At 43.4% G+C, this 25403-nt stretch overlaps 1 protein-coding gene across 1 annotated transcript in view; it reads left to right on the forward strand.

Moving 5' to 3' along the window:
• Positions 1 to 25403, forward strand: part of SMOC1 (SPARC related modular calcium binding 1) — a gene marked incomplete at its 5' end in the record, with an annotated part of 130680 nt that extends 105277 nt beyond the window's left edge. Inside the window, 4 exons of the mRNA XM_083862605.1 lie at positions 3297 to 3402; positions 13906 to 14153; positions 20685 to 20735; positions 22444 to 25403. Of these exons, the coding sequence (XP_083718731.1) occupies positions 3297 to 3402; positions 13906 to 14153; positions 20685 to 20735; positions 22444 to 22460 (422 nt within the window). The 3' untranslated portion in view covers positions 22461 to 25403. The remainder of the gene's footprint in view (positions 1 to 3296; positions 3403 to 13905; positions 14154 to 20684; positions 20736 to 22443) is intronic.

Consider the following 25403-nt stretch of genomic DNA (forward strand, 5'->3'; position numbering starts at 1 on the left):
ATGAGTCATATAAAATTTTTCTATTGCCTCCCTTTCACATTCAAAGGAAATTTGAATAGTTGGGTCAAATGTTACATTGTGGGGTAAGGGGAGGGAAGCCTGCTAAATGGATTACATTAAGGCTCATTTCCTTAGGAAATCACACTAAAACAGAATAACCTTACTTCCTTGATTCCCTATCCCCCTTTCCCATTCCTTTACCACCTATCTTTGCACTTCTCCCCTATCTCTCCAGAAATCCTCTTTGAAAATCCTTTGCTCTTTGCCTTTTTCTTTGAGATTCTATTTCTGATCTCAAGAAGACAGACTGGTTTTGTTTCCCTTCTCCCTTCCCTTCTCCACTGAAGCCAGACAAGGGGACAGGAACTACTTGATGCAGAAGAGGACACAGGATGTTCTGTAGCTTAGAGGTCTGGTCCCAATATCAAACTCCAAGAGAGTTGCCCTCTCAGCTCAAGCCAGTTTTCTGTGCCTGTATAAACTTCAAGCTCTGTGTTTGGCTGCATTGGTTGGTATGATTGTTGCTCAGAAAGGTTTTGAATGCCCCATCCCTGGAAGTGCTCAAGGCCAGTTTGGATGGGATCCTGAGCAGCCTGATCCTAGTGAATGGCATCCTTCTCCTAGCAAGAGGGCTGGAACTGGATGATCTTTAAGGTCCCTTTCAACCCTAGCCACATTCTATGATTCTATGACTCCTATCACTGAAAATACCCCTGTCCATGGAGCGATGGGGAGACAGAGGATCTGGTCCTGGTTTGTCTTACTTGAGAAATTCTGTGCTACATGAACTTATGCAGTCTTGAGGTTTGTTTGATTAGCTGCTCTTGTATGCAAAAATGTACTAATGAGCCAGAACTGCAGGGGGTGAGAGAGAATGTTTCTTTTTAATTTTTTTTCTTCCTGCTCTCATTTCTTAGCAGAACTGAATGTCAAGAAAGGTTTCTGCTTTAATTTAAGACTGATTGCATCATTTGCACTCAGTTCTGTCAGGAGGACCCCTTACTTTATTCCTCCTGTAGAGGTTTGCCCATTCTTTAGACTCTCAGTGCTGCAGGCAGTGTGCTTCTTGGCCTGTGTGAAGAGACCCTGCAGAGGCCCAGGTGGAAAAGACATAAGTTCAAATCCTTGCACACCTACACATACTCTCTTCACAACCTGTCATGACTGTGGCCAAAAGTAAAAAAGAAGGAAGGAAAATGTTGCTTGTACATAGCAAATGTCAAACTGCTGATTCCTGCAGATGGTGAGATGCCGAGAGCCCAGGGAGATGACTTCTAGCAAATAGTTTTTCAGCCTTTTCATTACCTCAACAAAAAGCTCCTTTAAGTGAGTGGTTTCAGTGGTCGTGGTGTCCACGGGAACTTATCAGCGGTTCAGTCCGCTGAGATACCCAGCCAACCCTGTGGGTTCTTTCCTGTGCAGCATGAGCAATGATGAGGAGATAAGGAAGGACTATGTCAAGGGGTCAGCTGCAGAAGTTTATTGGTGCCTCGCAAGAGCACACCTTAGCTCCTGAGTGATCTGCCTGGCAGAGCACACATCACCCCGATACAGCAACTTTTAACTGGGGGAGGAGTAAGGGGAAGGGTACAGCGAGGAACCAGTCAGGTGAGGATAAGGAGTGACTCTGCATGAGATAGACAAACTGAGGGACAAATCAAGGAGGGGGAAGGAAGGAAGGAACAGTTGGGTTCCTGTCCAATCACTTGACGGCCTCACTGGAACTTTCTAGACCCAGGGTGAGGCCTCGAAGTGACAGACAGGACCCAGGGGTTACAAAACAAATGATTGACGGGTAATGGTCACTGGGGTAAACCATGGGGGAGACTCAGGGGGCTACAAAGAACAAACCATTACAACTTACATAATACAGTATAAAACAAGGAACAAATACATACAAAGAACTGATAAAACTAAAACACACCACTACAAGTGGTCTACTCTGGCTGCAGTAGCAGCTTACCCATTACAATGCTGACATTTTCTGGACCATATGCCAAATGAGTGCTGAGGAGTGTTCATGTGTGTAGTGTGCATTATATGGAGACAGACTAGGGAGTGTTGGTTAGCAATTGCAGAGGACAGAGCCTGTAATACTGCAAAGGAGGGACTTTTGTCAGATCAATTTGCAAGCTGCTTTCAGCTGTCAAGGGATTACAGTAAGTTTCCGGTGCTCTGTTTGTGGTATGTATTCTTCTTTGCTTGTTTAAGAAAAGCAGAAAGTGTTGACATTGCTCTGTGTTGCTGTGGGATGCTGTTTGCTGACATATGCTGCCCTAATCAGCTGAATAATTGGTTGTGCATGGTGGTTTGGCGAAGGAGGTGAGGGATGTGGTGATGGCTCTCTGTCACTTCAAGAGAACACAATTGGATGGGAGGTGATGGGTTTTGGACAACAGTTTTGATGGTAGTGTTTTGAAGTTAAGCACACCTGTTCTTGGTTCCTTGTTCCTTAGCTTGTTCCAGGCTAGAACAGTTGTCACAATGTTAATGGGGTAGTAAATGAAGCTTACTTTAGACAACAAGGAAACTGTATAGATTGCCTTTTAAAGGTGAGAAGATGGAGAGTTTCATTGTAACAGTCTGCCAATGTTTAGGATAGGAGGCTCTGTCAGTCTGTGGTTATGATAGTGGGGAACTAGATGGCCTCAGCACTAAGTAATGGAAATGGTTACCAAGCTCATCTTCAACCCACTTTGTCCTGCTTAAGCCAGCAGTGGCTGGGGATGACTACCACATACCAACTCAGTTTGACGTATTTCCTGCGTAGAGCGATCTGCGAACAATGAATTATTGTGGTAGGTGCTGGCAGACAATGCTTTCTGTGCCTGAAGAGGAGAGTGCAAGCAGCAGACCTTGCCTTGTGCTCTGGGATACTTTAATCTGTCAATTAAGGCCTCAGATCAGCCACATTTCCCTCAGAAGATGATCCAGGAGGTAATGAATTGTTTTGTAAACTTCTCTGCAAGTGTCACCATGGGAACTCTTGCCTGCCAGGCACTTCCAGCGCATCCCTGCGGTTTTGCTGGTAGAGAACTGGGTGAGACCATAAAGCTAACCACACAGTCTTCCTGCCAGATATTGTTGATGACCCTGCATGTGCCTGGACAGAAGCTGCAGGACAAATTGCCATGCAGAGAAACCCACTGAGGGATTCTTCTGCCTTTCCTTAGGGGCTGTGTTGATGGTTGTTGCTGTCTTAAAAACAAAGGAGGTTCTGACTGATCCTTGCTGAATTGGGGTAGGAGACTAAGCCTGTGTGTTCTTGCATTAAACCTCCTCTTTTCTTTCTGCAGGCTGCCCAGAAGGGAAGAAAGTTGAATTTATTACCAGCTTACTTGATGCTCTGACTACGGACATGGTACAGGCTATTAACTCAGCAGCACCTACTGGGGGTGGGAGGTGAGTCCAGAAAGCACAGCTGAATGCCACCCAGGTGGCTGCAGAGCTCTGGGTGCCCCTGAGGTGGGGACAGGCGGGAAAGGTGTTGCTCTGACTGATTTGGGTTCCTCTGGGTTGCTGGGAGAGGATCTGAGGCTGCTTTGTCCTGTCATCCTAGTGCTGCTTGCCTCCTCCCACCCCTCCTCCCTGGCAGCTGCTCCACCATAAAGGTTAGTATAGCCCATTTGAAGTGTGAAATGAGAGCTCAGTGGGAGGAAGTGGCTTGTTCTTTTGTCCCTTGATGCATGAAAAGACCTAATAAAATGCAAATGGATTGAAGGAGACCGTGTGGCCTAGTGGCTACCACAGGGAGTGAAGAATGTGAACCAAATTCTTGGCAGGACCGGCACTGTGGCTTTGCTGTGAAGCTGCAGCCAGCCTGCTGATGAGGAGAGGAGCTGTTTTTCATGGCCCTCCCTTCTGACCAGCTATGTGTTCACCCCTTTTGGAAGGAGCAACAGGTCAGGCCTGTTGCAAGAGGTGGGCTGAAGTCTGTGTTCCTGGGGAACTGGAGGAAAGCTGAGGTTGTGTCTCCCCCTCCTGCTTGATAACAGCAGATCCCTGCTGCACTACCTCGGGACAGGCCATTGCAAATGAACCGCGATGGATTAAAAAAGTGCTACAGTGCCTCAGCTAAGCAAGGCTTCTGTGGTTCTGGATTTGCCTGACTATAAAAGGAGTCAGTGCTGGGGCAGCTTGCAGGGATGGCACAATGACTGATGTGCTCGTGTTCACAGGGGTCTGGAGATGGAAATGCCTGTGCACATACGTTACTTCTATGGGTATTCCTCCACTGTGTTGACAGTAATGTTGATCCCCTGCTTTCCTCTTCCATGATGGAGAAGGAATCAGTGCCATCTTTTAACTATTCAAGACTATTCAAGGTCCTGAGTGGCATGGCTGTGTCCCTTGGCTTCAGTATGGACTACTTGTGAATTCCTACAGTTTTAACTTCTCATGTAGACCTTACAAATCAGGCCAGTGACTTGTATGTGTGCCTGCATGCTGAATATTCTGTAACCCTTTGAATTAGCACTATATGCCTGGCATGTCTGTATTCATATAAACAGGATGAAAAATGCCCCAAGGATGGGAAATACATAGTTCTCTCCCAGACTTAAGCATTCCAATGTCAATTCTGTCTAATTTGCATGGTTCAAATGCAGTGGGTAGGAGTGGTGGGAAGCCCTGGAGAGTATTTGATATTTATTTGGCATCTTTGGCACTGAGACTGAAACACAGCCAATGTAATCATCACTCTTAAAATAAAGCTTAATATAAACCAATGTTGTAGAGACCAGAGATGTATGCCCCCACTGCACTTCTATAAACCAGCAGGCTTGCTTCTTAATGTTCCCCAAGCTTTGTGTATTTCTCAGCTTTCAATAGAGGCCTTTCTGGTGGAATTTTTCACTGCCCAGCTCTTCACACAGTCGTCACATTGATTTATTTTTCACTCCAATGTCAGCAGCCCAATTGCGAGGGGAAAATTAAATCTTTTAGCAAGCTGTCCTTGGTAAGGCAAAAGACTGCTACCACCCAAATACTCTGCTTGCCCAGAGCCATGATTAAATTCAGATAACTGCTCTAGCTTAATTTTCCATAAGCCTCAGCTAGACTAAGTGTGTACCCCAAAGAACATGTGTCAAGCTTTTCCAACCCAACAGGCCATGATGGGACCATGTTTTTTAAAAAGTCATTTCAGAGAATTTTTGATATTTATATCAAAATTTTATCAATACATATTTCATATGGGTTTGTGCACTTGGGAAGGTGTCTCTGTGCAGTGAATCCTGCTTTCCAAGAATCCCAGGGTGAGGAATATCCTGAGTTCTGCTGGTGTGAACAGGTGTATTCTTGAGACTCAGACAGTGGCTGGCTGCTAGTCACAAGTGGTGTTCCCCAGGGCTCAGTACTGGAGCCAGCCCTGTTTAATTAATATCATCTTCAACAACCTGGACAGGGGATTGAGTGTCCTTTATCAAGTTTGCAAATGACACCATGTTGTGTGAGAGCCTTGACCTGTGGAAGGGCAAGAGGGATCTGGACAGGCTGGATCAATGGGCCAAGGCCATTGTATGAGGTTCAGTAGAGTGAAGTGCCAGATCCCACACTTGAGTCACAACAGCCCCATGCAGTGCTACAGGCTGGGGAATGAGTGGCTGCCCCGCAGGAAAGGACCTGGGGGTGCTAGTCTACAGCAGCTGAACATGATCCAGTGTGTGCCCAGGTGGCCAAGAAGGCCAATGGCATCCTGGCCTGTATCAGCAATGGTGTGGCCAGCAGAACCAGGGCAGTGATTGTCCCCCTGCACTCAGCACTGATGAGGGCACACCTCAAATCCTGTGTTCTGTCTGGGCCCATCTGTACAAGGAAGACACTGAGGGCTGGAGTGGGTCTAGAGAGGGGCAGGTGGAGCAGATGAAGGGTCTGGAGAGTAAGTCCTATGAGGAGCACCTGAAGGAGCTGGGGGTATTTAGCCTGGGAAAAAAGGAAGCTCAGGGGAGACCTTATTTCTCCCTACAACCACCTGAAAGAAGGCTCTAGTGAGGTGGAAGTTGGTCTCTTCTCCCAGGTAACAAGTGACAGGATGAAAGGAAATGGCCTCAAGTTGTGCCAAGGTAGATTTAGGTTAGATATTAGGGAAAACTTTTCCACAGAAATGGTTATCAGGCATAGTAACAGACTGCCCAGAGAAGTGGTAGAATCACCATCCTTGGAAGTGTTCAAAAAACATGCAGATGTGGAACTCGAAGACCTGGTTTAGTGGTGAACATGGTGGGTTGACAGGTAGGCTTGATAATCTTGGAGGTCTTTTCCAATTCTATGGGAAGTCTCTTCCAATTAATGATTTTATGATTCTATGTATATCTGAAATTGTCTAGGTGGTCTAAGTTGACTTTGGCACTGTCAATGAAACCTCTTTTCCAAGATGAAGGAATATTTTAGCTATTGGGTTAGTTAAATGCTTAATTAATTTTCAGCCTTAACAACTAACAAAATAACTGTATTTATAACAGTGTTTATCCTGTATCTCTCTGGCCCAGATCTGCTGAGAAGCTCATGTTGTAAAGAAAAGCTAGATATCTGGCTATCTGATATTTCTTAATGTCAGTCATGTCAGTTTTAATGTCAGTTTTCTTGTTTGTGAGGCAAGTGTCACTTTTGCAGACTCTTCTTCATCTTGATGCCATCGTGATGGCAGAACAGGTTCTGTATTCAAACACACACTGTAGCCTTCCTCTTTTTGCTCCTTTCAGTGTTCAGCATTTCATGCTTCTGGGCCTTTTTTAGATTTTGGGCAAATGCATCCCATTATCCAAGCTAAATTTTTAACATATCCCCAGCAAAGCTTATGCCTGATGCAGGAGGCAGGCCAGGTAAACAGCCAGCTGTACCCCCATGTAAACTGTATATTGTTCTATATATTTTAAACAAAGAGGGGAGCTACATGTATGAAGTATTCCTGTTTCTCTGTGGCAGCAGAGAGATGATACAGGCATACAGTATGCATCTTTTGTATCAATATTAAAATAAAGGAGCAAAGGCAGAGAAGAGCCTTTTCCAAAGTGTCAAGGACTAAAAATGCTTAACAGTGAGAGTCTTAAGGAGCTCAGACTTCCTTAGGGCATTGAAAGAAAAAAAAAAGGTTAGAAGTTGATTTTGTAAAATCTGAGTATCTCTACAGGGATAAAGGCTCTGCAGGCTTTTAAGTCTAGCAGGGAAGAACATGATTAACTCAATATAAACAAATTTGTGATCAAAATTTCTTTAAAGCGAGGGCAGTTCTAAGCCAGAGTGAAGTCATGGGGGATGTGACTGATTCCTTCTCTCTAAGGCTTTCATCTTAGGCTGATGTGTTTCAGAAAGACTTCTTTTAGTCAAACCTGAGTTATAGTCCCAAGAATAATTTGATTCACATTCTGTGGGTATGATATACAGGAAATCAGATTAGATTATCCTACTGCCTTCAGTCTGAATCTGGATATTTGAATGAAAACTTCTGTGTTTCTGAGTGTCTTTGCAATTAATATCCATTTTAGCTGGGTTTTTTTTGGTGGGGGGGGCGGAGAGAGGAGAAAGTAGGGTGATGAGGGAGAAGCATGAGGAGGAATTAGAGACTGGCACTTGAAATACTACATACATCTGTGCTTAGTTGCCCCCCAAAACAATCTAAACAATCTAGTAGCAGCAAAGTGAGGCAGTAGCTTGGATTGTTGCAGGCCATGTAAGCAAAGCTTGATCAGACCTTTTTTTTTTTTTTTTTTTTTTTTTTTTTTTTTAACTGGGCATGCTTAAAACAACCTTGTAATCCCTTATAGGTCTTGTCTTGTTTAAGGAAGTTCAAAGCTATTGACTTTAATTGAGTTACTCTTGCTTTACAGTAATGTGAATGATATGAGAACTTCCCTTCATCATGGCCCTGGTTTATATTACAACATAATAGCCAAATAGACTTCATTTGGAGTTTTGAAACAAAAAATCTCCAGTAAAATGCATTCTTAATTTTAAGTTTATGCAATAACTCCAAGGCACATCTTGTTACTCTGTTTTCAAAGTAATTAAGGGAACATTTGTAAGGAATTTGTTTATTAGCCAGTACTTGGTATCCTTACTGAAAGAAAATCATTGTTGAAATTGTTCATAAGTACTATATATAATAGGAACAACACTTAAAAATTTAGACTTAGCTTTACTACATTTGAGTCTCTTTTCTAATTCTGATATAGTCATATTACACAGGGCCTAAACTAAACTAGATCAAAGGGAATCCCAGCCTGGGTTTCTCTTATCTGAGAAATTCTCTTTGGTCCTTGCCAATGCACTAAAACTCAGAAATGAGTTTTAGTTGCCAAATTGTGTGCATTATGGCTTGCTACATTATCAGCAAAAATATCACTGCCCTGTGGAATTCAAGGTAAATGGGCAATTTACAACAGCCGCCTTTATCACGTAACACAGCAGCTATCAGTCCCTTAATTTAAAGTTGCCAATTATTCCCTATGTAATATCCCCAAAAAGTACTCCAGAAAATGGTCCTGAGGTTCCTTTTCATGCTCTAGTTGAGCAGTTTGAAGCAGGCAAGCACAGCTCAGCACATCTCCAGGGTGTTCTGAAGCCAATCCACGTTTTAATAAAGATTGACACTTTTAAACAGTGCAGGGAAGTTGATGCTCAACTCCTTTTGCATTTCAATTGAAGTTGGATCCCAACTTCTCTTTGTCCTCTAATGGAAGTTCTAGCCTAATTAAAGATACAGAAGAGTTCATGTAAGAGGAGGGTCTTTGAACAGTTAATGAGGAGTGAAGAGAGGTGATTTTTTAACTGTCTAAAGTATTTATCCTACAATTAAAAAAAAAAAAATGTGGTCAGAATAATGTTTCATATACAACTTAGCCTGAAGAGAGAAAGAAACTGGCCTGTAATAGGGGACATAAGCTTTATGCATTTCCCATAATGAATTTGGACTGTGTAGTACCCTTTTGTTTAGTCTGAACACAGCTTAGTTTTTTGTTGGTTTCTTGATTCCTTGGCTACAGGAAAGGAGGAACAATAAAGCAAATACAGGATCCTTTTGCAATTCCATTATAGTAATCCCCTCTGATTCAAACCATGCTCCACTGTTACAGACTTTAACTTTAGGCAACTGCAAAGAATAACAAAATGGGAGTAAGAAGTGGAAGCAGAGCAAGAACAATTTTGAATTTTACTTCAGTTTGTTAAACTCATTGCTTTCCACTGTGTAGTGCTGGCACTTTGGTGGATATCATCAGTGCTGTCATGGGCCTTGACTGGACGAGTGAGTCACTCTCCATCTCTTCTTCATTCAGCAACAGCACCAAGCAAGGTATATATATCCTTGCAAAATATTTACAGGCCATAGAAACTTACAACTTTAACTCCTTTAGACATCCTGAACACAAACATACTTTGTGTGTGTGTTGGGAATGAAAACCTTGTGTGTGTGTTGGGAATGAAAGCTGGAATTATCTATTTTTTTTACTCTGTAGCATTTGCTTGTCCATCAGTGTTCTTTCATCCTGGAATAGGTCCCTCTGGTTTATAGGCTCTGCAGTCCAGCTAGATGATGGGCTGTCTTAGTGCCCTTCCATCCTTCTGCCTCAGCTGCTGATGTTGCTACATAAAGTTTGTAGTACAAAATAATAGATTTTCTAAGCCTTCAAACGGGAACCTGATGGGTACTTCAGGTTGCAGCCTTGCAGCCTTGTTTTCTGTCCAAGCAGTAGTTTGTATTAGGATTCTTTGTCACTGCAACACTTCTGTGGATCCATTGCAGCCTGTGCAGTGGGGCTGCAAGTGTTAAGGGAGCAAAGGACCAACTTTGGTAGGAATGGACTTTAGTTCATTTAGTAAAATTTAGTGGCATGTATTATACTTTGACTGCACACTTCTATGGAGCATAATGTGATTGCACACTGTTCATAGTTCTGTATGGGAGTCATGTCTCACATTTGCTGGTCTTGTATACTTTAGCCTATATTCCTCCCCCTCTTCCCTGCTTCTTCTCACTGAGCTAACAGTTCCTTTCTCACAAGGGGCCTCGAGGGATGCAAAACATTACAGATTGCATGCGCAGTGCATATTCAGGCTGCATATTTGATATTTTGGCAGTCATTCTCTGATCCGGCATTTAGTGCAGCTTACAAAAGTGTATGTCCATGGTTTTTCACAGCCTCTTTTTATGTTCTTCAGTGGCACCAGATGATGTGAAGGTATTCTGCGGAAATGTGCCTCCATCTGGAAGATAGAATTGTTAAAAGTTGTAGTACCTTAACACATATCTCCAAGCATAAACCACCTAAGAAATAAATGTTCTGCTATGAGGGAGCTCTTAGAGCATTGTACAGAAGGAGGAGTAAGAACCTACTTGGAGAAGACTATACTTGATGCCAACAAACTTTTAAGAAAGCTGAGAGCTGGTTTGCTGTCTTAGGCTGTTAATGACAGACCATGCTTTTCTTCATTGTTGGAATATTGGTAGGCTTATGCTACATAATTGAGCTAAACTCGCTGGCTTGTGTACAAAAGCAGTCCAGCAACAGCAGGTTACATTTGGAAAATCAGCTTGCACAGACCTGCTTTCTCCCCTACTGTTCATTCTTTAGGACTGATTGTTTCCCCACAGAGTGCTAAAGAGGAACAATTAGGAAGAGAAGTGTAATGCAGTCAACATAAGAAGGCTAAGAAGGCTGTCTTCATTTTGGTAGTGTCTGTTCTTACTGTGTCTTACAAAGCTGCTACAGCACTGAAGTGAGGCACTGGAATTCAGTGGATTTTAGTGTGATTGGTGTTAGAGCAAGAGACGTTGGAAATTGAGAATGTACAGGACAGCTGAACATGTTCTGTGTTGGTTTTTCTGATTCCTTTATGGTCTGAATGAGAAGTGGCCCAAAAAAATGAAGTTTATATCTAAGGGCTGATTTACTTCTCTTGAAACAATATAGGGCAGAAATGGAGGGACAATCCCCTGGCATACTGCAAGTCTGTGCTGGCAGGGCAATGAGAGCCCCAGACTCCTCTGAGCTGACCCAGCAGGCACGGCTGGTGTCATGGCACATCAGCAAAGCTAGGTGGCCTAGCAGTGCTGTGGAGTTGCATTAATTCATGTTTCATGGGCGGTGCCTAAGTGCCTTGCACTGGCAGTGGTCAAAATCAAGGTAGTTATATATGGTATTGTAACTTCACCCTTCTGTAGTGTATCATGGAATTTCATGAGCCAGGGAGATACGGCTGCCCTGAAATGATGGGGATGCTTCCTGTCCTGGGATTTTGGATGATAACCAGAGATGGCAGGCAACCAACCTTCTCAGGAACTGCAGTCCTGCTAAGCCAGCCAACAGAAAGTGGTAAAAACTCAGAAATGGCTGTATCTTCCTTTTTCCTAAAGTCAAAGCCATTAAAGTAATTCCTTTTAGCTCTATTAGCATGCTGCAGTTTTCAGCATGAGCTCTCAGCATGTTTGTAATGGCAAAGAATGATTTATTGTCACCTCATGAGTCAATGTATTTGTATTAGCCTGTGAATGTCCCTCATTCTCTTTGTGGAAGTGCTGAAGAGAGCCATGTTGCCTTTCTTGATAACTCATAAGAGCTTCTCTTTGTTGTGTCCCTGGAAAAGAGGCACTTTAAAATCCTGCTTCTGAGTGCCTCTTCAGTAGGTAGTGAGAAGCTCTTGTCTGTTGTCTTTCTGATGTTGGTTCTAAGATGCTCTGCTATTTTCTCCATTTCTGTCTCTCTAGCTGTGGGCCTTCAGTAAAGGAGGGTGAACAAGGGGAATCTCACATGCAAAAGCTCAGGTTTTATTATTCTATCTCAGCAAAGGCAGAGTATTGTCCCTGGCAATACAGAAGTCCTCTGAGGCTGTTGGAAAAATGCTAGTCTTCAAATGATAGCCAGCTTCTTTCCAAAAGGGTGAGAGGCCAATAGCTACGTTAATAAATGTCATAAAAACAAGACACAGGGTGTGTTTCTGTTCTCTCCTGCCATCCTGGTAATTGCATACAGTTTAAAAAAATCAGAACACTCCTTTAACTTCCTGGGGGGAATTTTGCAATTTTTGCTGGTCTATAGGTGATTGCAGGTGCTTACCTGGTATTTTGGCTCCCCAAACTAAGCCAGACTTATTGCTAACCCCTTCTTCCTCCTGCACAGCGTTTATCCCATTGTACATTGACCAGATGCTGCGACTGAATGCCAGCCTGCCTCTCAGTTAAAAATTAAATAAAGGAAATAGTTTCAAGTAAAACCTTGGGAAAAATGTTATGCAGTTTCTCTGCCTCTCTGTACTGTGTGTGTTTACTTGTTGCAAGGATTCATGTATCTCTGGGTAGGGGCTACCTTTCTAATGTCTATCCTCATTTGTAAAAGCCATCAGAAAAGGTTAACGAGCATCTCAATTCTCCACCTAAACTCCAGTTCTCGTTTCCTGCATGCTGCAGATTCCCTCTCACAAATTATTTAATTTACCATAGGGGTAGTGTGTGTGAGGGGGTATTTTCAGGCTCTGTAGCTGCATTTTTAAAGGCAAAACTGATCACACCAGAAAGTCAAAAAGAATTTCTTCTGTCCTAGTTCCCAACAACAACAAATCAGGGACCATATAAGTATAGATTCTCCTAGTTTCTGAAACAAGATCAATGGCAGTCTTTGAGAGCATTTTATAGGGTACTTGGGTTCATATTTCTCCATCAGCTAGAATGCCCCAAACTCACACCAGAATCTGGCTGCCTGCAGCAGGCAACTGTTCCTCTCTCCTTCCTGGGGAAGGAATTTATGCAGCAGCTGGATGTGTCTCCTGGAATAAGTCAGAACAATCAGTGCCAGTGTAGCATGTCTGACTACCTATCCACTAATTTCCATGCACTAAAATGCTTTATTCTTGGAAGGAAAAAAAGGTTCAGGTCTTAGCCTCATTTCAGCATCTTTTCAGCTTTCTCTGTTGGCATGCTCATCATATGGAGAAAGGACAGACTAGCTTAGAAAGAGTTTCTTCCTTGGATCTCAGTATCCCTGAGGAAGAACCCCCTTTCCCACTGCTGCTGCAGAGCACCAGATACTGCTTAAATGGTATGACATAACAGTGCCTGTTCAGTGATGGCATGATGTTGAAAGGCAGCGTTCCATATTTGAGTGTCTGTAGCTGTTGCTGTTCCTGCTTTTTTTTTTTCCTCTTCCTCTCTGATATTGTTGTTGTCCACAGAAAGAAAATGTGAGTCAAATAGCATCAAATTGGTAATACCATAATTATTAAGAAATGAAACAAACTGAAGTTGCCATTCTGTAGTACTGCTTTTAATGGATTTGTGATGTTTATCTGCTATGGAACTCTTACGTGTCAATCAGCTATATGAAAAGCATGAAAAATGCTGAAAATACAGCAGAAGAGCTCAGATTACATAAACAGATACAGAGAGAATATTGTGTCTGGCTAAGGACATTTTCAAATAATGCATGTGTCTTGCATTAAATTAATTTGTTGTCTTGCATTAAATTGATTTGTTACCTTTCTGAAGTCTAGATGTTACTGTCACCGAAACTACCATGACAGCTGACACTCATGGCTCTCTTGCTGGTAATTTGAATGGGAGCCCAAGGTCAACAGGACCAGAGAGATTGTCTCTTGCCCTCTAACAATGATTGTTCTGGGATTAGGCAGAGTTTCAGCAACAGGTGTAAGGAGAACCAGAGCTATTGAGGGTTATCAGACTCCAAGATTCTCTTGGCAATTCACTTGTTAATGCTAAAGGACATTTTTAGGAAAAGTTCATCTGTCTCAGAAGAGCCCAGCTAAAAGGAAGAGATTGGAAGACCTGTGGTTTTTACTTACTTTGAACATGGCATAGCACTTGCCCAATTTGATGAGCAGCTCTTGCTCCTCAGCATGTGCTTGACAGTGTTGGTGAGAGCACCCCCTTGTTGGGGGCCTGTGCTTCCTCTGTTCCAGGTTCTCTGAGCCAGACCCCAGCCACACATTAGAGGAGCGAGTGGTACACTGGTATTTCAGCCAGCTGGACAACAACAGCAGCAATGACATCAACAAGCGGGAGCTAAAGCCTTTCAAACGTTATGTGAAGAAGAAAGCCAAGCCCAAGAAATGTGCCCGGCGTTTCACTGACTACTGTGACCTCAACAAGGACAAGTCAATCTCGCTTCAGGAGCTGAAAGGGTGTTTGGGAGTCAGCAAGGAAGGAGGTGAGTGCCTTTTCTTCCTGATGGCATGACAGTAAAAACTGACAAACAAACATGACAAATAAAAACTGAGTTACAGCAAATTCAGAAATTTGTTTTCTCTCAGCTGTTTTGAAAATGTCACAGTTTGTGTGTGCAAATGAGTGGGATTCATACACTGCCATGCAAATGTAGCTTGTTACTTGTGTTATGGCTCCATCTTCTATGCTTTATCCCAGACCTCTGTGTTAAGCAATATACATGAACAGGACAGATGAGAGAGTTTCTGTACATAAACAGATGAGAGTTCTTGGCCAGCACTCTGCTTGTACTGTTAAAGTCCTTGGAACCTGTAGTTAAGACCAGGTCCCCTCTGAGTAATACCCTGCTAACAAGATTCTGTTGTCTCAGCCATGCAGGTTAGATGATGTATGAGCCAGCACAGACTCAGTCCTTCTCAGGAGACCCTGTTTACTAACAGAAATAATACTTATTTTCATTGCTAAATTCAGCATGCAGGAGAGTGGATGATGCAAAGAGAACAACTCAGAAAGAAAGCACAGAGCTGTACTGTTGCCCTTTTTCAGACTTAAATTGTACTTTGAGATTGGGGGAGAAATAAGGCATGTGAATAACCTATTTTCCATTCTGTTTAGTGTCTGAGCAGTCAACCCACCCTCCTGCCTTTTCTTCCTTCTTTCATCTTCACTTCATCATCTGTTGGGACCCAAACCAAATTGATATTTTTGGAAATTTTAGGAATTGAAACTGTTCAACACAAATTCAGTAATTATCAGTCATTCTTGACAGTGGGTAGACTTGCTTGGCAGAAGACATACAGGGAGATTCCAGGGGACTAATTTCCTGTGCAGGTGTTTTGGCTGTGCAGACAGCTGTTGTTATAAGTGTCATGGTAGTTGGGAAGGGTGGCTTTTTTTTCTCCCATCATAATCTTTCCTTAGTCCTTTTCTCAGGTTTAGCACAAGTGGAAAGGGAGTCAGTACAATTAGGTGTTGGGAAGTTGCATTTTCTCGGTGTTTTGCAAGCATCTTAGTTACCATAATAAGCATATAGCATTACTAGTCAGCTGTAAGAAGCATTCAGCTTCCTAGCTCTGAGGAGGTGTTTTTTTAGTCATCAGTACCTTACTGAGGAATGACATACCAAAATAGCAATCCTTAATTTTATTACCTTCCCAATAAGACGAATATGCCAAATGGATTTTATTGCTATTTGGCCTGGAATAAGACTCTCTGGAATCTGCTGCCCTGGCCAACTGACTGTTAAAAATTTAGTTTATGGAAGGGGAAAAAAATCAAAGGGAGAGAAGAAAGAAAATGTGAAACTTTGAGCCCATGTGAAGGGGAAAGAAGGCAGCAAGACATTGTTGTGAGTGCCTGATTGTCCAACTGATTGCTGAGAACAGAGCCCTAACCTTTCATAGTTTCTCCTGTTGTATGAGGAGGACAGGACTGTGATCAAAAAGGGGCTCTGATCTTGTTCTGTCATACAGCTCCACATACCTACTATAGACCTGACAAGCCTTGAGGATGAAAGATTAAGGGATAAGTTAAAGGATGTTGAGGACTAAAAAGCAGTGCAGGGGGCAGTGCAGAGAGCAGGTACGAACATGGAAGAACTGAGGGAGAGTGCTCCAGAGGTGCAGTAAGCAAGTTTGTAATGGATCTTTTTTAAGAATTCGTGAAGTTGTGAGTTGGTAGATGGCATGTTTTCTATGCTTCCTACTTATAAGAACTGCTAAATTTAGAAACAGTCAGTATCTTTGCCTTTGACATGGTCCCCCACAAATCCTCTCTAGACTGGAGAGAGGTGGTTGGATTATTAGGTGGATAAGGAATTGGTTGGATGGTCACATCCAGAGCTCAGAGTCCTGATGGACATCAGGGACAAGTGGTGTCCCTTGGGGTTCATACTGGACCAGTGTTATTTAATATCTTCATTAATGACATAGTGGGATTGAGTGCACCCTCAGCAAATTAGCAGATGACACCAAGCTGAGTGGTGCAGTTGCCATGCCTAAATGATGAGATGCCATCCAGAGAGACCTGGGCAAGCTCGAGAAGTGGCCCCAAGGGAATCTTATGAGTTTTAAAACAATCAGGGCAAGGTCCTGCACCTGGTTCAGTGCAATCTCCAATAACAGCACAGGCTATGGGTGAGCAGATCAGAGCAGCCCTCCCAGAGGGACTTGGGGGTGCTGGAGGGTGAGAGGTTGGACATGACCCAGCCATGGGCACTTCCAGCCCAGAGAGCCAAACGTGTCCTGGGCTGTATCCAAAACAATGTGGGCAGAAGGCCAGGGAGGGGATTCTGCCCCTCTGCTCGGCTGAGACCACACCTGGAACACTGCACCCAGCTCTGGGGTGCCAGCACAGGAAGGACAAGGACCTGCTGGAGTGAGTCCAGAGGAGGGCCATGAAGATCAGAGGGATAGAGCACCTTTGCTGTGAGGAAAGGCTGAGGGAACTGGAATTGTTTATCCTGGAAGAGAAAGCTTGGGGTCACGTAATTGTGGCCTTCCAGTACCTGAAGGGAGCCTATAAGAAAGAGGGAGAGGAACTTTTTACAAGAGCACAGAGTGACAGGACAGGGGGGAGTAACTTCAAACTGAAAGAGAGTAGGTTTAGATTAGATATGAGGAAAAAAAATCTTGATTGTGAGCATGCTGAGGCAGTGGAACAGGTTGCCCAGAGAAGCTGTGGATATCCCATTACTGGAATTGTTCAAGGCCAAGTTGGATGGAGCTCTCAGTAGCCTGGTTTAGTGAAAGGTGTCCTTGCCCATGTCAGGGGAGTCGGAACGAAATGAACTTTTAGAGACCTCCCAACCCAAATCATTCTATGATTCTGGGATCTTACCCCTTCTCTAACTTTCCTTTATCCTGATCATAGGTGCATGTAGCCAGTCCCTGTATTTTGCTGTCTTTCTCTGTACCATGGCCTCCGAAGATCTGCTGGGGTTGAGGTCACTGTGGGTTCAAGCCAAGAGCTAGCTGGAAACCTTTTTGATGATGTACTTTCAGTTGTAAACTGATGATGTCAGATGAAAACAAAACTTTTCATGGAAATGTTTCTGTTTCAACAAAAGCTTTGTTTGAAAAGTTCTTCTAGTCTAGCTTGGATGAGGAGGGGTTGCAGGGAAGCAAGGAAGGTTATAATTTCCCCTTTTTAGACTTCATTACAAGTGAACTTAGCTCAGATGTTCCAAATCCTGTTTGAGTGTCCAGTAGCATAAGGACTAAAAGTGGGTCATCAATCTAGATGAGTATGCCTATTTCTAGGCCAATTGAACACTTCTAATGGTTTTGAAAATCAAACATAATACAAATTTTGTAGTATTTGGGCATTGTGCATTTTTGTCAGTGTTTTTATTTTTTTTCTCCTTTTTTTTTTTTTTTTTTTTTGGTGGGCAGTTCCATCCAAATATGGAAATCGAGCTTAAAGAAAGCATAGAGCATAGATAACACACTACTGACACTACTGTTATGTGCCTCTTGGGACCTAGAGAATCCAAATAAGATTTATATGTGGGGATTTAGCTGGGATATTTGTAAGGACAAACCTGAATCTGAGCTCTTTTCAGCTTAGAATTAAATCTGTTTGAGATGCATAATTGTCTGTCTTCCCTTCCTCAGCAGTCTCTTCATATCTGTGGTAACTCAATATGTGGGTACTGCCAACCAGTGGTTCTCCAGTGAGGACAATAGCTTCCCAGTCTGTCAGAAACCCTTCTTCTTTTCCATTCTTATGGTGACCCAAAAAGCTGCTGGCAAATCTGCCAGGTCTGCTGGCCACTTTGCACAGTTTTTGTCCCTCTCCTTAAACCAGACTTGTTTTTATCAGGGGCCATTTACATGGAAAAATGCCATTCTTGGATCTCGGAATGGAGTAGCCACATAAGAGTCAGCCCTTGAGTGTTTGCAGAAGCCTGCAAATGGCTTTTTAAATTGGTGCAGAACAGGCAGGCAGGGCTTTTAGCTTGGGGTATGCCAGAAAGAGTCTGCCATCACTTGACCTAGGATTGTTTGAGGAATTGTGGAAGGAAAACAGACTGATTTACAGCCTGTTAAAAGTTAGCATTCCTCAGCGTAGTCTGCACAGCCTGAGTTAAGGGAGGAATCATCTGTGATCAAAGAACAAATTTATCTCTCTGCCTTAGTCAAAAGGCAGGATCCTTGAGAGGAGATAGACACACATTGTACAGCTTTGCTGGAAAGTTACTGCACCCAAGATTAATTGGAGTCCAGTGATTTTGGAGAGGAGGGCTGTAGATCTGAGTGAGGCTTGTGCTGGCTGCAAAATGTTGGAGTTGAGTTTTACTTCTATATTCTTCCAAGTTTAGAAGACAAAGTCAGCATTTTGTGCCTGCCCAAAGAGGAGCTAAGGGAATAAGCAGCAAAGAAATGTCCCTCTGCCAGCTGACGGGAAGTTCCCTTCTGCCAGCTCAGATCCTGTGATTGCTGTGCTATCCAAGAGCTTGTCAGATGGTAGGTGTTGGGCGTGCTTCACAGGCCATGAGGACGTCTGAGGTGGAACCCAGCCACCAAGAGTGCAGTCCAGAAACAGGATTGAAATATCTTAATTAAAAAGGTGTATGTGTGTGTAATTAAACAGAATGTCACTTTCTACTGAATCTGAGGAAATGTTACAGGAAGAAGGAAAAGCAGACAGACAATCTGAACAGCAGATTTCATTCAGTGATGTTTTGGATCTTTCTTATTGCTATCTTCAGAAGTAACTGCATGCTTGGGAGGCTGGGAATGACTTGCTCTATATCATTACTGGACAAGCTACTGTGTGGGAGAAGGTGGCAAAGGGAAAGGCCTCTGGATCAATGATGATAGAAAATAACAATCTGAGTGGTCATGAGATAACTGTAACCAGGTAATGACTGAACTAAAAAGGAATTGAATTCTTATTAGATTAGAATCAAATGAGCTGCACTGGTTCAGTGTTTGGTTTTGTTTGTCTTGTTCAGATACTCACCTTTGGAGCTTTGTAGAGGTGCTATAATTTGCCTTTAATTTTGACTAAAGTTAGTGATAGTATGGATCAGGACATCAGTATTGTATTGAGAACACAAGGTTGTTTCTCTCCCCAGAGGGTGAAAGGTTTTCTCAGTATGTCTGAGAATTAATAATTTCCTATAAAAAGCTTCTGGGGTTTCCTTGGGGCTTTTTCTTTTGAAAGACACCTGGCCTAATCCAGTGTGACTAGAACTGTTATTCAAGACAGTGTGAGGATGAGCAAATACTCTGCTTTATGAAACCTGCCAAATGATGGGATGTTACCCCACAATTCCCAAGGACTTCCCAGCTATATGTTAGTAACCCACAGTCACTGCCTGCCATATTCCTTCCTCCCTGTTGTGTCAGTAGCGCATGAAGGGCCCAGGCTGTGAATGCCAGTCAGCCTGGGCAGATCCTCTGGCCCTGGCAGTGGAGCCTCTGCCCATGGCAGCAGAGCTGGGTTTGACACATGGGCATCAGTGGGCCGTGGTTCTGCTGATCCCAGCAGGGCGCGTGGCTGGTACTGGGCTGGTGTTCGGGGTCTTGGAATAACTTACTGTGCTTTCACAGTTTCTCTTATAAATGTTCTCTAAAGCCAATAGGCTGTGCTTTGTGACCCATTTCAGCCTTGCCACTACCACCTGTTTCTCCCCCTGGCTTTTTCTTCCCATCAGCTCCATTCCCATCTTGCAGCCCAGGCTCCTGGCCCTTGGGGCTTCCTGCACCTCGCCCCTGCCCTCTGAGCTTCTGCCTGTCTTGTTCCTGCATGTGCAATAAAGTACTTGATGTGCAGAGTGAGCTGTGCAGTCAGGTCATGTGCATGCACAAATCAAAGTCATAGACTGGAGTGGAGGGTGACAACAGGCTTACTACTGCTGGCTGGAAGCAGGAGCTCCCATTTTCAGTTAATCCCTCCTCTGAAATCAGAGGAAGTAGCTGACAGGAAGTGTGACATGCTTTTGACAGCTCCTATAATCCCTGAGCTGTCTGTACCCAGTGCAGAGGCCCTTGCCATGAGCTCCATCTGGTGTAGGGTGTCTGCCTGTTACCTCATAACACAGTCACAGCTCTGCCCTTCTGCCAGGTATAAGTTCAGGTCTTTGATTTTAGGCACTCGTTTGTTTGATTCAAGTGAAAGATTTAATAAACCTGGGCTGTCTGTATTGCCTGTACCTTTACTCTCTGCCTCCTTTCTACAAGGCATTATTTTGCTTGCTTGGGGAAACTTCATGATACTACATGCATCCTTTCTTTCTTATTTCTCCTACCACTGTTCAGTTTAACCTTGTAAGTGTTGTTTCTTACCCAAGCAAAACCTCTGGATTTCATGATACGCAGCTGCTATAACACCAGGTATTTAACATCTCTCATCTCTCACATTGGTTAGACTCTTCCATGTGAATCCTGTTGGCAGGATTTGCTGTGAGCATGCTCAGAGGAGGTGCTTTGAACTCTGGCAACAGACTAAGACTCCTTTGTCATGCCATGGAATTTACTCCCTTTAATGTGGTTCTTGGATTTTACAGGTAGCCTGAGCAGTTTGCCCAATGGAAAAAGACAAGGCCTTAACCCTTTCAGTGAGTATCTTGTAAAAATGTTTTCTTTTTTCCTGTGATAAGCATGTATTTCAGAATTCATTCTCCCCTGGTTCTCCTATGTTCATGAACAGCAATATAGAAACAGCTGGAAACCAAAGTTGTTCTTAAGAGATTTAAATAAACCAACATGCAGCTCCATTGCGTCATTTCAAAGTCCAGCTCTATGTCTTTTGCTGGAATAGACAAAATGTTGCTAAGGAATTGGAATAGGGTAAAGCAGCTATGGGATGACTACTCTCCTATCCTACTCTTCCTTCCTCTGTCAAGCTTCTATCTAATAATTTAGGTGATTTGTTGTGTTTATATTACATTACTCTGTGGAAAAGTTTCCATGAAGACTCTTCTCTTTCATGGTAAAGGTCTGCTCTCCCCTGTATTTTGTGGCATTGAATCACACAGACCCTTTCATCAGGCATGAACAACATCATTTGCTTTGCTTTTAGACTTGCTGCCTCATGGATTTGTTTGGTACTTCTCATTTTGGATTGTAGGAAGCAGTGAGAAGTCCCCCCTGCCTATATCTTTCGCCACTTGTTCTATAGCTGTCCTATGTATGTCTGGTTAGACTACTATTTGTGTTGAGGAGACCTGGGCTATGTATTTGTTTAATGCCAGAAGTCTTCCTATACCTCTTGCTGTCTTCCTTATCTTTCTGGGGAATGTAGCTGGTCCTGGTGACATGGGGTGAACAGAGAGCTGAAGATAAAGATCAACTACACCTTGTACATTGATGATGTTATGTTTCCTGGTGTGTCCTCCATTCTAGTATGTACTTGATTTTTGCCTGCTGCTAGAAGCTGAACAGAGGCATTTGAACAATTGCTGTGGCCCCTTCCTTGTCATTCAGAGCGCTCAGTGTAGGACAGCTCATCTGCACTCCAGCGCTGCACTGCACTTACAGACATGGAAAATGATCTGTTGTGTTTATGTCCTGGTCACTGAGCACTGTGGGCACCTTTTGCAGAGCTGTGCAATTGATTGCAAATATGGCTACCTGAAATAATTTTGCATTTGACAATATTTGCCCTCTGTGACAGGGCATGTTGATCAGCACTGATCCCAGTGAGGCCTTTCCTCTCAATGAGGTAACCATTCCCCTCTTTGAAAATCAAATCCCTATTTTGCTTTCTCTTCATCACGTTTTCCCCTGTAATTAATCCACAGAGCTCTAGTTCTGATCCCATAACAGCTTTGGTTCTTTAAGAACCTTTGGTAAGGGGCTTAACAAAAGCTTTCTGAAGAAAGCCCTCCTCCAAGACCTGCTTGTCTACTAGAGAAGGAGGCAGCTGGCTGTGGCTGTGATGGGGAGATGGCAGCAGCGGGTTTCTGCATCAGCTGTGCCATGCAGAAGAGCAGAGCAAGGGATGTTGGACCAGTTGTTTCCCTAGACTGCATGCCCATTTCCAAGGAGGGGGAGGAAAGTGGTGTTTTGTGTTTAAAAATATGTCAGTCCCTAAGGCTCCATGTGACTCATTCAATGCTTTTTCCAGCAAGGCTGTTTCATTAGCCTCTGGTTGTTTTCAGCCTCACACTTACTCTGGGATCTCAGCTTTCTGCGGCCATGGCTTCAGCAGAGGCTGGATCTATATCAGTCAGGTTTCTTTTTGCTTTAATTTGCCATTTTCCCTTACTTGTTCTACTTCTGTTTTGTTTTTCCCTCCTTGCCCACCCCACCCTACTCTCTCAGTAGGTCGCCTGGTGTAGCAGCAGAAGACAAGAAGGGAAGGCAGGAGCTGACCCAAAGGAAGAAAAGATCCAGTGACAGACGGACAGACACCTTGCTGCTTGTGAGCAAGCATGCAGCATCAGCAACATCCAGTGTAGCAGAAGTGGCACCCAGAACGTTTGCACTTTGAAAAAATTGGTTTGGGTTTGTTTTTAATTGCTTTTCAACACCATTATCTAATACTTTGGGAAGTGGAGGGAAGAAGTATCATGACTTTTTAAAATGGGAACAGCTACTGATGATGTAAAATTGAGTTCACTGGGACTCAAAGAATTTTATATACTGTATATAAATATATATGTAAATTGTACAGTTGTCTTGTACAGGGGTTGGAGTCACTGTTCTGTTCCTCCCTTTGCTTTTGAAGGCTGTTAGGGTTAGAGGGACACTTTGCATTTAATGGCTTATAGTAATGCATTCATTTCTGCCACCCAACCATCATTCAGTGGCTGGCCTTAACAGCAACTCCATGCAGAAAAGAACCAGTGTATCAGCATGAATTCTTCTTGCAGATGGGCACACAGTGCCCCAGATACCAAATGCTTCTTGAGAGCAGCTGGACCCCTTTTTCTTACCATAAAGCTCTCTGCAACTCAGGCAATTGGGCTTTTGAGAGCACAGATTTCATGTAAGTATTGGTGCAAAGCTGCTTAAAGTAGGGATAGAAAAGGGTTGTATTAGAGATGTACAGAAGTAGTTTGTGGACCTGTTGCAAGTTGGGCAGAAATGAAATACACATGCATTGCTATTCATGCTCAGATAACATGCTTAGCAAAGATGTGCCATGCGTCTGGAATCTAAAGCTGTAGGAAGGATGTAGGAGCCATAGGCCTAGCAGAGTCAGTGGAGTGAAGTCTTGCATCATCTGCTCTGACAAAGTGTTCATCTGTATGTTGTAGAGCAATAAACATTTTGAGAAGCCTGCTGAAAGCAGCATTAGCCTGCCTTGTGCTTTGCTGAAGAGCAAAGGACATACTTGTCAGTGCAGACAGACACAGTCGTGTTGCTAGTCCCCAAGAGTCTGCTTTACTTGTGTTTCAACAGTACAGCTTGGGCCATGCTCACTGGTGAAGGTCTGTCAGCAGTGACTTTTCTAAGCCTTGATGGTTGTGAATCCAAGCTCTCCCCCTGCAGAGTGGTGTGCCTGCCCACTTGCCTGATTTGCTGTTGCCAGTACCTCCTGGCTACTGTGACACTGGGTAGCAGTAACAGTGAAGGCTTGGAGTGAGGAGTTTGGTGTTCTTGGAAGCCACAGGGGCTGTCAGCCACAAGCAGTTTTACCAAAGTTGTTTCTTTGGCAGGGGTGCCCATAATAGGAATCCTAGATTTGAGCAGGGTGTGACGGGACACAGTGTTTTGCCTTGTGTATTTCCAACCACTAGCAGCACTCATCTCTTCTGAGCAGCCTCCCACTTCAGACCTGGTGATCCTTCTGCCACTTATCTCTGGACCTGTTTGAAGAAACTGTAGTGAAGATGATGAAATGGCATGCTAATTTGAGATCACACCAACAATTACTTGAAACAGCAAGAGGTTGCTGTAGAGACTGGACTCATCCCTCAAGGCTCTGTTGCTTTGGTAAAAGATGATAAATACAGCATCTTCACTCCGTTATGTCATCATGACAATAGCATGAGATAAATGCATCACCAAAAAGTGTCCTGATGCATTGTTAGTGCTTGTTGACAAAATGGAAAGTTAAAAGAAAAACTAACAAGCCTTTCTATAAATAACTTTTTAAGAATAGTAATAACTCTCCTTCTGGGAAGGATATTGAAGCTAATTAAAATATATGGCATGGTTGGAAACACCTCTGGCAATAGCCGAAATATACATCATACCATCATAATATAAACAAGTCATCCCTTAGCAATAGCAGATTGTGCTGAATCTTCATGGTTTCTCACACAATGTATGTGCTTTTTTGGCCTGCAAGCTCCCACCTTCTTGACTGCCTTTTTTGTGTGTGTGTGTGTGTGTGTGTTTGGTTTGGGTTGTTTTGTTGTTGTTTTTTAATGCCCTGGGCACATCTTTTTTGTGTTGAAATAATTTGATTTAGTGTATAGTTAGAAATGTCCGTGTCACACTCACTAATCCTATTGTAGGGAGTAAAGAATGAAACCAACTGTATTAAAAAAAACCCCTCTCCATTTTAATATTTTAGTTTTCAGAATTGAAAGTTCTGGCTGCTGGGTTGGTTGGGGTTTGGTGGTGTGGGGTTATTTAGGGGTGGGATTTTTCTTTGTTTGGTCGGGTTTTTTTTAATGTATAGTTATATCCATCAGAAACAGACAATTGGATGCCTCTAGGAATTCTATCAGCCAAGCACTGGGGCTGGGCAATGCCCCACAAGATTGTGGGGGAACTGCAGGGCTGCTAAAACTCACTGCATCTTCTGGAAATAAACCAGCCAGCCACCACTCCTGTTTCTTACATAAATCCTTCTGCTGACCTCCTTTTTCTCATCCTTGTGTCCTTCCCCTCCAAAAGGTATGCATTCACATGTAGCTTGCAACTAAAATTGGGTCAGTTCTTCAAGGAAGGCAAACAAGGGGTGGCTTGCATCAGTAGTAGAATCTTTCTGAAGCTGGGACAGTGTTGTGTCTGAAAGCAGACCTTGGGCATGTGTCTCCTCGTCCTTCAAGTCCTCCTGGGCCTCTCCAGTTCTACTTTGAATGACAGCTGAAAATGGCTGGGACAGAGAAGAGAACCAGGACTCAACAGTGCAAGTCATCTGTCCTGCCAGAAGTAAAAAAACCTTTCTTTTCTTGCTGATCTTCCAAGGGCATAGTGTGTTGCAGGAAATTGCATTACAGTGGGATTCATTTGTGTAAAGGTACTGCTTTCCATGGCCTGAGTTTATATTGAACTTACCCTGCCCCAGCACATTTCCGCCTGTGGCAAATTTGTTAAACTGAAAG

This window comes from Zosterops lateralis, assembly GCF_965231275.1.
Source record: "Zosterops lateralis genome assembly, chromosome: 6".
In the NCBI taxonomy this organism is placed as follows: Eukaryota; Metazoa; Chordata; class Aves; order Passeriformes; family Zosteropidae; genus Zosterops; species Zosterops lateralis.